General features: G+C 44.3%; 1 protein-coding gene across 1 annotated transcript; it reads right to left on the bottom strand.

Annotated features, from left to right (window-relative positions):
- Positions 1–673: 673 nt before the first annotated feature.
- Positions 674–10994, bottom strand: ptk6b (PTK6 protein tyrosine kinase 6b). The gene is made up of 8 exons (XM_037103257.1): positions 10386–10994; positions 6797–6918; positions 5588–5751; positions 4079–4244; positions 2876–3037; positions 2581–2762; positions 2335–2488; positions 674–1845 (listed from the first exon to the last, which is right to left on the bottom strand). The coding sequence occupies exons 1-8, from the start codon at positions 10784–10786 to the stop codon at positions 1664–1666; spliced, it is 1533 nt and encodes a 510-aa protein (XP_036959152.1). The 5' UTR covers positions 10787–10994; the 3' UTR covers positions 674–1663.
- Positions 10995–12475: the final 1481 nt, after the last annotated feature.

The raw sequence follows: 12475 nt of genomic DNA, 5'->3' as shown, positions 1-12475 counted from the left end.
CACACACACACACACACACACACACACACTTACAGACCATTATTTTGATATTCACATACTTTTTTATTTAATGAAATTGCACTTTTGTGTTGCATAAAACCAGACAGAATACAAAAAGGATGGACTGTAGATGTGTTGGCTCCAGGTGTGCAGAGAGATAAGCAGGTTACGTTCAACGCCTCTTTCACAACAGGTGTTCAGGTGAAGCTGTCAGAGGTTGAAATGGGACAAAAACATCCAGTTACAGTGAATCAGTTACAAACATGTTTCAGAAGTATTTCTGTGGACGTCGCTGCAGTTATTGATGGACTTTAAAGCTTTTATACGATTGTGATGTTCATCTGTATGAATATTCTGGGACTCTGATGCTGATTGGAGGGTGATTTCTCACACAGGTGCATGAAAGCAGAGAAAAACATTTTAATGCAACACAAAGTTACCGAGTGTTTATAGCTGTTTACCTGTCAGGGTTACTTCACTTCCTGTGCTGCTTATTGGAGCTGTTCCCGTTTATAACAGCGATGAGAAGACTGAGTTCGATCTGAGAAACTGTTTCAGTAGGACAGAAAGTCAAATGTGATGGTTTCTGCTTAATTCACTTGTTGGAACAGAAAGGAAAATATAAACTGACTGTGCTGCCCTCTGCTGGCCAAAGGTGACTACTGCAGACAGCTGAAGGGTCCAATTTCTTTATTATATTTTTCTTTTTTACAAACCAATAGTTCACAGCTCGTGATGTCTATTTATACAAATATATTGTATTTCTATAATATATACAGTATTTTTTATAATTGTTTACAGGCTGTCATAACTCCAGACTCCAGTTTTACTCTGCTTCCATTTCATCCGGCAGCAGTTAGGGAGCGACTGTCTCATTCAGTCGATCCTCTGAAACGTTTGATCGTTCTCCATCTTTGTCAGCAGCTGGTTTGCTCAGTCGTCACAGAAGTGGAGATGTTCCCTGTTTCTGCATCCACGAAACTTTAAATAACAATCAACAAACAGTCAAACGACCGCTGAGGGTGAAAATCATCGTGAGCTCTGGACCATCAGATCTGTCTCTGGAAACGATCCATGCATGTTTTCAAAACTCTTTTTCACTTTGCACCTTTTGTGGAGGGTCTCTGAAATTTGTTTAAATTTTTAAGAGCCGTCTAGCAAACCTGGAAACACGCTGGATGTTTTGTCTCTAACTAACGTAACGTACAGTAACGTATTCTTTTGGTCGTAGCCTCTGAAATGTGACGATTTCCTGCGTTCAACAGACTGAAACTGAATGTATTTGGGTTTCAGTCTGTTGATCAGATGAAAGAAAATTAGAGGTGAATAATTATTTTCATCAGTGAGTTATCAGCTTTATCTGCCACATTATTGTCTTGATTAACTGTTTAACATCCACAAGTTACTTCAGTTTCCTGTTAAAGGCCAGATTAGGGAGCAGTTTCTCACACTCGACAGCTTGGATCCAGAATTATTGTCTTAATCGATTACAAAAACAAACCCGATCGATCAACACTGAAAATAATTAACAGTTGCAGCCCAGGCGAACACAGTCAGTCTTTCTCAGAGTAACATCAGTTTAGTTTCCGCTGACGACGAGGCCTCAGCGATCAGTGTCCGTCTCTGCTGCCCCCCTGTGGTGAGGACGGTGTACTGCAGGCCGTCACTCCAGCTCGTAGGAGCTGCTGTCCAGTTGGAACTTGAGGGACTTGAAGTCCGGCCTGTCGTCGGGCTCGGTGCTCCAACACTTCATCATGATCTGGTAGAGGAAGTTGGGACATTTGGGCGGAGCTGGCATCCTGTAACCATTGGTAACCTGCTGGAACACTTCCTGGTTGCTTAAAGCTGAGGAGAGCAGGTAGAGAGAGGAACTATGAGTAGGTAAACATCTGATGTAATGTGAGCAGGTGTGACTAACATAGATAGACATCTATCATTTTAAACTTGATCCAGGATGCTTTCTGAACCCTAACCAGGTGGTTTGTGGGTGTGAGCACGACGTTCAACATAAATGTGAACTTAAGTCACAACGCAGAGAGAGAAATGTGTGGTTTTGCAGAAACATTTTAAGCTGACGTTTATCCCGCTGAAATAGTTTTGACAAGCGAGAGAAATAAAGTTCCCAAAAGATTTTGTCCCAGTTGAGGACATAAAACGGTGATTTGTCTTGTGAGAGTTGTATTTTCTTACAGAGTCGCCACATCTGAACATTACTAACAATTCCTACATGGCATTGATTTGTCTTAAATAACGGCGACTCTCTCTTCTTGCAAACTCTCCAGAGGACTTTGCCTCCATATTTCATTCTTTAATGACAGAGACATGTCCGTCTACCTGGGTAAGGAACGCCTCCGTAGGTCGTGATCTCGTAGAGCAACACGCCGAACGACCAGACGTCTGACTTGTTGGAGAACTTCCCGTGGCTGATGGCCTCCGGAGCGCTCCACTTGTAGGGGATCTTCTTGTCTTCTGAGATGTAAAACGGCTCCTGGATGAGAAAAAACGCGTCTTTAAAAAAAAAACCTGCAGAATTTATTTGACTCGCTCAAAACGTGCACCGACTTCTCCTCCCTCTGGTACCTTGATCACTCTGGCCAGTCCAAAGTCGGCCACCTTGCAGGTGTAGTCTTCTCCCACCAGGACGTTCCGAGCCGCCAAGTCTCTGTGGATGCTGTTCTGCTCCTCCAGGTACGACATCCCATCAGCCACCTGGGCAGCCATGTCAACGAGCGACGCGATGTCTTGATTCTGGCCCTCCGGACCTGAAACGGACAAACGATCAGACCCCAGCGTGTCTTCAAAGCTCCAAAACTCAAAGACCGACTTAAACTTCAGATCTCAACGTAACGAACGAGCAGTAAAACAGTGAGTTCACCTCGGAGGAAGCTGAGCAGGCTGCCCTTCTCCATCAGCTCCGTGATGATCCAGTAAGGCGTCGATGACGTGCACACGGCAAACAGAGAGATGAGGTGACGATGACGGAGACTCTTCAGGATCTGAACTTCCCTCTGAAACTCTCTCTGGTTCAGCTCCGAGTCTGAGTGACAGACAGAAGGAACAAAAATAAGAAACCCAGCGATGAATAAAGAGGAACAGAGACAGAAGAGGAAGAGGGGGGAAAACCACGAGGAGGAGGAGGAAACCACTCAACTCTCGGCCTTTCAATAAATATGACGAACTGAACAGCAGTGAAGTTGTGGGGAAGATTATAATTATCTAGCAGACGGGACTTTCTGTTCCTTCTTAACTTGATTTTAAAGATTAAGAACAGAAACGTTCGAAACAAAGTGCAAGTAGAAATTCCCTCTCTACGTCTGAACTTTCTCCTCCTCGCAGCTTCTGAACAGCATCGTAACTTCAGTCTGATGTATTTTCAGACGCAGCGAGACGTAAGAAGCCGTAAACAGACAGAGAGGGAGGCTGGAACGTGGAGAAAAGGCGTGTTAGTGTCTCGTATCTGCAGAGAGTTTCTGATTTTCTCTCTTTGTTGCTGCTCGGGACGCTTTACCAACCCAACATGTGTCTATTTGACGTCCTGGGAATGAGACTCAACAATCAACTGTCTCTGTGGTGCGTTCAGGAACAGCTGGGACAAATCCTACTGATTCTACCTTTAACTTTAATAGTCTTTGAATTCTATTAATATGACGTGAGCTTCAGTTAGCTTTGAGCACAAATGTCCTTCAGAGGGAGACTTTTTACTCTGATACTCTGAGTCCATGTCAGAGCCTGAACTCTGTTACTGTGCTGGAGGAAACAAGCTGGATCAGTATTTATATCTCGTGTTATTCATAATGACTGTGCAGAACTGTGATCTTGGCAGCAGACTGGCTCGGCTTCATGCCTCTAAAATGGCTCATCTGTCAACTCCCACAACCTGCTCTCACTTGATCCTGTTACTCTGGATGAAAAACAACACGCTTGAACAATAGCGAGGCAGATCGCGGCATCATCACGTCCTTTCAGCCACAATAACAACGAGTTTCTACTCAAGCAGAAAAGAATTTGACAGAAGACGACACACAACAGAAACAGCTCGTCTGTCAGCAGAACAATAGTTATCTGGACGATGAATTACCGCTCTTGAGCATCTTGATGGCGACTCTGATGAGGTTTTTCCAGCGGCCACTGTAGACGTCGGCGAAGTATCCGCTGCCCAGCTCCTCCTCCAGGGTGAACTCCTCCTTCGGGAGCTCCCACTCGTCCTTGGGACAAGGATCCACGATCGGGGTCACGGGCTTTTTCTGAGGGAGGGAACACACATACGGACTCGCAGGTCATAAAACACACAAGCACAGTGAACACACTCAGATCAGTACATACAGGCAGGATTGTACACACACTCAGATTCTCACTGAACGTTGTAGAAAAGAAGAGAAAAACGCTCTTCGAAGGAGTCGTCAGATCTCTCGTTCTGTCCCCCAGAATCCAAAAAATATTCAGTTTCAGAAGGTGAAACTGGGAACAAACCATTAAATTATTTCCATTAAATAATTTCAGCTCTAGTTGACACAAAACAACAGAAAGATATTTTCTGTGGTAATGGAACAACTGTGAGTGTGATCATGTATTAGGACCGATGTTGGTCAAATAAAAGTAATAAAAAGATCGAAATCTCAGAAAAAAATTAGCAGTAAAACCCTCGACTCCTCTGAACTAACGGTCAAGAATTTATGATTTCTTTATCATAAATTAAGAACTAAAACGTCCTCAGAATAAGACGCTCCGGCCCCATTTTTACTTCTGCTAATGTTTTCATCCGTTGGTTTGTTTGTCGGCAGGATCACACAAAATCTACTGAAAACAGATTTCTGCCAAACTCAGGTGGAGGACGAGTCTGGAACCCAGAACAGAACCGTCACCTTCTGGTCAGGAAACTTTTTATTTACATTTTCATTAATGTCTCTCATCGATCTTGAAGGAAAAAAAAAAAATTTTATTTGACGGGTGTCTGTGAGCACAAAAGACGACTGTTTGGCCTTGGCGGAGGTATACACTCTACTGAGTGCCATTCTATTTATTATTCTTTATAATTTACACTGAATGGCTCTAAAAATGTTGTCGTACTCATGTCTTAAAGGACAAGTTCACAGTGTTTTTGTGGAAACTGCACACATTCATCCTTTTCCTTCTCGAGGATGTTATAAATGAATCTTTCACTGTCGAGTATTCAGCGATGAAAACTTTCATTTTGTGTAAGTAAATTAATTCAGCCTGACATGAGGTCATGTCGTCTGATTTTACGTTGATACAGAAGCTGTGGCAGGAAAATTCCCCACTCATGTTATTTTTACTCCACATTGCTGTTCAAGGTTCGTTTTGATCCATTCGCTCCCGTCCAACCAAACATCGGCTCCTGCAGCTGTTGGATTTCCTAAAACGAGATCTCGTGTTCGGGATCAGTTCCGTGAAAACAAAAATCATAAAAACATCTCCAGACGCCACGAAAGGAAAATGTATCAAGCGGCGCTCTATGGCAACAACGGTATCGTCACCTCTGAATGTCCACACTTCTTGTTTTTCACGACCACAATTAAGAGGAAGAAACAAAAAAAGGAAGAAGCTGAACAGTAGCGGGCCGTCCTACCCTCTTGCAGGGGTTTCCCAGCGTGCCGGTGTTGTGCAGGCCGTTGACGCAGTAATGCTCCACCAGGTCGATCAGAGAGCTGAACTGGCGGATCTGCTCCACGTGATATTTCCCGTCGGTCGCTTGGAAGATCTTAAAATGCTTCACTCGATCGTTGGATCTCACTGCAGAAAAGATTCACACAAACGCAAAAACACAGTCAGAAACGAGCAGAAGGGGTCGAACGATGGTCAGATTTGTCTCGCGTGTTTAATCCTAATCCTGTTTTCGGTCCTCAGCAGACCTGTCGGACGCGTCTCTCTGTTGTGTTGAAACATAAATACTGACCTTTTTCTCTGGTTACGCTCGTGATGCTGCTCTTTGAAACGGCACCGAGTAAATGTCTCGTGACCGAACAACATGGAAGGAAGTGATGAAGAAACCTTAACAGATGACTGTAGGTGGAGTTCAGTCTTTGTGCTAAGCTAAGCTAAGCTAAGCTAACCTCCTGCTGTCTGTAGCTTCATATTCACATGAGAGCGGGGTTGATCTGTCGGACCACCAGCTTGTGGGGTTATTCCTCAGCGTCGCAGTGACATGGCATGACGTCGACTTCAGGTGAACAAAGCGGCGTATAAAGAATCACTACAGCTGTTATTTCTTTGTCGTTGTTGCTAAAACACGTGCAGAGTAACTGTGATCATCACTGGAGGAGACAGCGGGTGTTGTGGATCAGGAGAAACAGACTTTGAGACCGTCACGGTGTCTTTCGACAGGGAGGAACAGAGTCGTGTAAGAGCCGTGCTAAGTTTAAAGACGCTCATGACTGAAGTTGAAAAAGGAAATCGTCTACAACCCAACTACAGCCGGGCGAGGAGAGGTGGACTCTGTGTTTATGACATCGATGCTTGAAGCTCACACACGTATCAGGCTAATCAAGAGGATTTATGTTGGCTGACGTGGAAGCAACATTTTAAAAAACTTGAGTGTTGAGTGTCACGAAAAACTGACACTCAATGAAATAAATCCCACTGAGCCTCTTCACTTTTCAGCTGAAGGAGCGACACATTTCTTCCTCTGTATTTCATTTTATTACTAAAGATACAAGAATAGTTTTCGAGCTGAAGTGAAACTCGCTCTGTTTTAAACCTGCGGACACCGAACGCCTCTGGTTCTCTGTTCTCCTTCCTCCTTCACCTCCGTCTCCTCCACCTTTTGTCGGTGTCTTGCCTGACAGAACGTATCCCACGTTGTCCTTCTCGCTGCGCCGGATGAGGAACGCTCTCTCGTTGTTTCCCGGGCTCAGCAGGTGGCTCTGGGCCTGAAAGCGGTTCAGCGTCCCAAAAAACCATCTGGAACAAAACAAAGACATAAATGAAAGTGATTAAAAGGAAGTGATGCTCGGCTTCAAACTTCAAACCATAAAAGTCTAAATAAGCAGCGACACGCTGAGAGTTTCATACGTATCAAAACATTTCCGCAGTAGAGGAGGAGCGGTGTAGTTTAATACCTGGAATCTGTTTGCAGCCATTTGTCAGGTGACAAAAACCAGATATTTTAACACCAAACAACGATAATAAAACAACTGGTAATGTTTTCACCTCGTGAGTGTTACGGTAAACTGTGCTCCTGGATAACATGTGACAGGAACTAAGTGCTGGAAGCAGAGAGGGAGACTCTCCACACGTGGTGTTTGGCCCGGACGGTTGGTGTTTTGCAGGATGTTGTGGTGCGCGCTTCATCCAGCTCCGTGACCGTCTCAGCCTGCACGTCGTTCACAACAATCTGTGCATGAAAGGTGATATTCTAACTCTAACACGGGTCTTCTGAGAAGTTTTCTGCTTGAAAACATTTTAGGAAAGGTGATTAAAAAAAGTGTACAAATGCTCAGTTATCGTGTGCTGCACATATTTACGGTTTTATTTTCTGGCTTTTCACTACTAGACTGTTGTCTTCAGGTGGCTATAAGAATATTTCCATCTTTCAGTTGCAGTTTGGTCAAGGTCAGGCGATAAGACTAAAACGTTAGATCGAGAGAATAAAGATACTCAGCAAGTTTTCACATGGGACAGAAGCAGCGACGATCACCACGAGTAAAAATCATCTCAAAGTTACAAGTGACAAGACGCACAACGCAGATCAGGCAGTTTTTTTCAGCACACTTCACGGCTCCGCTCCACTTTCATTCCAAGTCTGGGATCATTTTATCACAGCTCCAGTCGATCCCGTTCGCTCTGATGCAGCTGGCACCGTTTTCACCTCGTCTGTCTGATACAGTGGAGCCAGATACATAAATCATAAGTCATAAATCTTTAGATGCGTGTTGTTAAGATAAAGACGAAGGCAAAGTCCAGAGACGAGTCAGTGTGACTTCTCAACAACGTGACTTCTGAGTAAAACCATAAAAAGATTAATTAAACAAACGGTCACTGCTGTGTGGACGCTGGACATTCAATGATCTGAATCTAAAATCATATAACCAGCAGCTCTGTAATTAACGTCACCGCTGCAGCAGCTGTCGACACACAGGAATAAAACCAGGTTACACACTTCCCATTCTGCTGAAGCAATAAACAGCCAGAGAGAAACAGAGAGAGACAAAACAAGAAGTGGTGAGGCGGCTGGTCGCCGTGTCGCGTCCCACTTTGCATCACTGCTCGGAGACTCGCGGACACGAGGCCGACATTATAATCAGGCTGCTGTTGTTGACCTTTCTCGGCAGATAGCAGATGCAAAAGAGAAGAGCGAATAAAAGGACGGAGATCTTGATATGAAGCCGAGTGAATGATCACTTTCATTACAGACAAAAAGAGGGGAAAGATAAACAGCAGTGGGAGGTGGAGGGCGATGGAGACGTCCCCCGTGTGGTTTTAATCAAAGTTACAAACGCACCGCAGGGAAATTTAAAACGTGTGGGAACAAGAGACGCGATGGAGGAAGTTTGTAGGTCTGTCAAAGGTGTTTTTTACTCCGACGCCGCAGGAATGTTCCCATTATTCCTGGAAAGAGTTGATTCTTCTACTTTTTAAAGAGAATAATTAACTTGTGTGCAGAAGCCCTGAGAGGCCAGTAAGAAAAATACAGTTTTTACAGGTTTGTTTTCAACTCTGAGCTTTTACTTATTAATCCTCAGAGACAGAAATGTCTCAGGAGACTCAGGAGAACATTTAGATTCACTCTGCTGCATTTCAAGTCCCAATTTTACACTCAGGCAGAACCTTTAATTTATATTTCATTTAAAAAGAAGAACTTCCATATGATTCTGCCTTCTTCCTGAGCAGGTTACAGACGTTTATTATCACATCAGCCTGTGAAACAGCTGCTGTCCGATAATTCATGGTGACGTGTCGAGTGAAGCTCAGCAGGTGAAAACAAATGTTATTAAATCAAAGTGACTTGAACAGAAGAAGCTTGACGGGGTCATCACGTTCTCTACGGTGGCCCTGGATGCCCAAACAAAGACATGATGCTGGAGATGTTTCAGCCACCAGCAGCTTTCTTCCTCGATCTTTGAGGATTAATATCACACTTCCTAATAAAACATATCAAACATGTTTTCCTGCTGCGCTTTTATGTCCCAACCGTTGTTTTCAACACTCAGTGACGCCCTTAATTACATAAAACGTGCAATTTAGCCTCTGGTGTTATAAATATTGTGACATTTCAAAGCTGCAGCTGCATCGTTTATCGGTTTAGAGTAAATGTGTGAAATAAGATCGTGAAGTCGACGAGCGTGAAGTGAAAAGTGTGATCTGTTACTGACGGTGTATTTATGAATTTCCACACGTGTCGACCAGGCAGCACCAGGATCACAGTCGGTGTGTATTTACAGCTCGTGGTTTAGTTTGTAGGAAGTAGATTGTTTGACGGTGGAATTAATGTCTTCCTGTTCGAGCTGATGATACGTCGACGCAGCTGAAACTTCTGTGAAACGTGTTAAATATTTACACATGAAGATCCACGTTTTAAAGGCTAATGAATCACTCGCCAGCATCAGTCAGAGTTTCTACTGTCAGTAACAGAGGTTTTGACCTCTTGACTGAAGCCATAAAAAAAGGAAATGTTGTGGCAGAAAAAAATGACAGTTTTTCGATGTGTGTGTTGGACAAGAAGAGACGCGTTTCACACCTGATTCACGTGGCTGCAAACAGGGAAAGAGTTTAAAGAAATTCAGTCGTTATCGTCTCACCGGATGAGTCGGCTGAAGTTTCAACTTTCTGAAGCTTCACAGCAAAACAGCGTTGCAGCGTTTTCTCCTAAACAGCCGAATTATCTGGAAATTAAATCAGAAAATGTCTCCAGACTGCTTGTTGGAGTGTAATCTGATTCTCCAGGAGCTCCGAGATCCCACACTGATGTAAAAATACGTCTTACATTACAGCTGAAGTCTTGACTGTAGCTGCAGAGTTAGAAGAGCTGGATGTAAACGTCTTTTCAAACCAATTTGTGATGTCGGATTTTATTTTTTTTACGTTTTATCTGTTTTGCCGTGAAGCTCCAGAACCAGAACTACTGACTGAAGTTGAATTATCAGGTGAACTGCTCCTTTAAAGCCTGACAGCCTGTCTGTCTTTCTAACTGAACCTTTATCCCTCTGCTGCTGGTGCTTAATCCTGATAAGAATTTCCTCCTTTTTTTGTATTCTGGGAATACAGAAGTTTTAATGAAAGTTTCAGGGACTGTTGTGATGTTCTGATCCAGCAGCAGAATCTAAAAAAGGTTTTATTCAAAGATTTCCTTCGGTTGGTTTCATGTGCAGGCAGTTAAACAGAAGGAGGAACTACAGTTTCAGGTCTGCGCAGTCACGGAGTCCACTCACGGTTGCATCTCCAGGGACTCGGCCCTCGCCAGGTAGTTGCTGGGGACGATCCCGGAGTCCAGGACGCGCCCGTTCTTGTCGATCCTCCGCGCGGTCCACCAGTCCCCGCTGCGGCTGGTCACACTGAACAGGTCGCCCTCCTGGAACGACAGCTCGTCCGGGTGCCGGGACTCAAAGGCCCACAGCGCCGTGTAGACGGAGCCGCTCTCCGATGCTCTCTCCTGGAGCTGAGCCGGACCCGGACTCGGTGGTCTGTGCTGGTCCCAGCCGCTGCTCCCCTCTCCTGCTGCTGCTGCTCCTGCTGCTCCTGCTCTGTCTGCAGCAGGAGGCTTCTTGTCGTTGAAAATCCTCTCCCATAGTGACTCCAGGCACGGACACGCTTTGCGCAGACACTCTTCCATGGATGGACATGAACAGACCCCGTGCGCCGGAGAGCGCCTGTGTCAGCCGGTTACACCTGTCGGACAGGTGAGTGGAGGGACAGGTGGAGGACAGGTGGAGGACAGGTGGAGGACAGGTGGAGCGCAGGAATCCTCGGAATGCCCTCAGAGAGCAGCTGCTGCCTCCTCTGCTGCCGCCGTGTTCAAACTGAGGCTGAACAACAACGACTTCCTCTCAGCTGGCGGCACTTAAACCCCCGCAGGGACCCGCCTCCGACCGTCAGAGGCGGCGGGCAGGTGGATTTACTCCATTACTGCACTTTGTACAGGTGCAGTTCACAGTGTTGAGTCATTTACTGGAATAATTCAGAGGTAAATATCGTACTTTTTATACATTTTCCCCTCAAAGACTCAAAATACCAAAAAAACACCTTGAGATGAAATAAGATTATTGGTCCTTGAGGGGAAAGTCAACCAGTATATGAAGTAATTAAAATTATGTTCATACTTTTATTTTGGGGTCCAAGTAGAACAGATTTACATACTTTTAATTAAAAAAAAACTTAATCAGAGACAGAGGAGGGAGAGTCACAGCATGCAAGGTAGTGTGATCTAAAATAACAGCGACCACGCGTCTGCTGACCAACTGGAATATTTATATTTTATTATGTATTGATATAAAACCTGTTACACAGTGATGCACATAAGTTATGGACGTAAATACTCTTTCCAAACAGACGTTTTCTGTCAGAGATGAACTCCTTTTTGTCGCTTTTTCACTTTGCAGACATCGACTGAGCGAACGTTGCATCTGAACCAAAGCAGCACATTTTTTACAAATAGTTTAATTTATCGGAAAAATAACACAAAATGGCCTCAGACGGCTTGTTGGGCGTCTAATCTAAGATCCTAAACTGATGTGAGAAGTCACCGATCGCTCATCGTGGGTGTAAACGTGTTTTTAAATAAATTGTGGCTGTCGAAGGAGCCTTTTTGGGTCTTTTTTTGTTATTTTCTCCTCTTCAGCTGATTAGCAGAACGCTGCGACTCTGTTTCACTGTGAAGCTCCAGAAATGTTCTGTTGACTACGAGAATCACAGCTTTAATTTTTGGCTTTTCCAGTCTACTGACCGCCCAAAGTGCTTTACAGTACTTGCCACATCCATCCTTGGGGGAGCCGGGATTCAAACCAACGACCTTCCGATTACTAGACCACCCGCTCTACCGCCTGAGCTCAAGCCGCCCCTCGAAGTAGCACATTTTAAAATAATTATCAGCCTAATAGTTGTAATCTAACTACTGTAATATATTAAAATAATTACTCTACAGACGCAGTACTTTTACTGTTGATCCATTAAGTTTGTTTTGATCAGAACACTTTTATATGTTTACAGAAATATTACGATGTCAGGTGAATAACTTCCTGCCCGACCAGCTGAGAACGATTCCAGTAAAACCTGACAGAACTTAAACCTACAAAGACATTCTTGGCGTTCACAACATTCCACGTTCATTTACTCGTCATCTGATTCAAGCGCGACAGTTTTTGACGGCGTCTGCTTCCGAGATCCCGGATCTGATTACCTGAACAGTTACCACATGAGTCATATGATTTTCATAATGATCAGATCAGGTTCTCGTAGCAGTTTGACTGTTTGCATCGACGCCCTCCAAGACATAAAACACTGTCGTCAAAACAACTTGACTGAT

Source organism: Acanthopagrus latus, chromosome 7 (genome assembly GCF_904848185.1).
Source record: "Acanthopagrus latus isolate v.2019 chromosome 7, fAcaLat1.1, whole genome shotgun sequence".
In the NCBI taxonomy this organism is placed as follows: Eukaryota; Metazoa; Chordata; class Actinopteri; order Spariformes; family Sparidae; genus Acanthopagrus; species Acanthopagrus latus.
This window is presented reverse-complemented; position numbering and strand designations above follow the sequence as displayed.

Excerpts from the sequence above, each read along its gene's own strand:
- ptk6b (XM_037103257.1), bottom strand. The coding sequence starts at position 10,786 with ATGGAAGAGTGTCTGCGCAAAGCGTGTCCGTGCCTGGAGTCACTATGG. Across the intron at positions 5,752-6,796 it reads CGTGGGATACGTTCTGTCAG|TGAGATCCAACGATCGAGTG; the intron begins GCAAGACACCGA and ends TCTTTTCTGCAG. Across the intron at positions 1,846-2,334 it reads CGGAGGCGTTCCTTACCCAG|CTTTAAGCAACCAGGAAGTG; the intron begins GTAGACGGACAT and ends TGCTCTCCTCAG.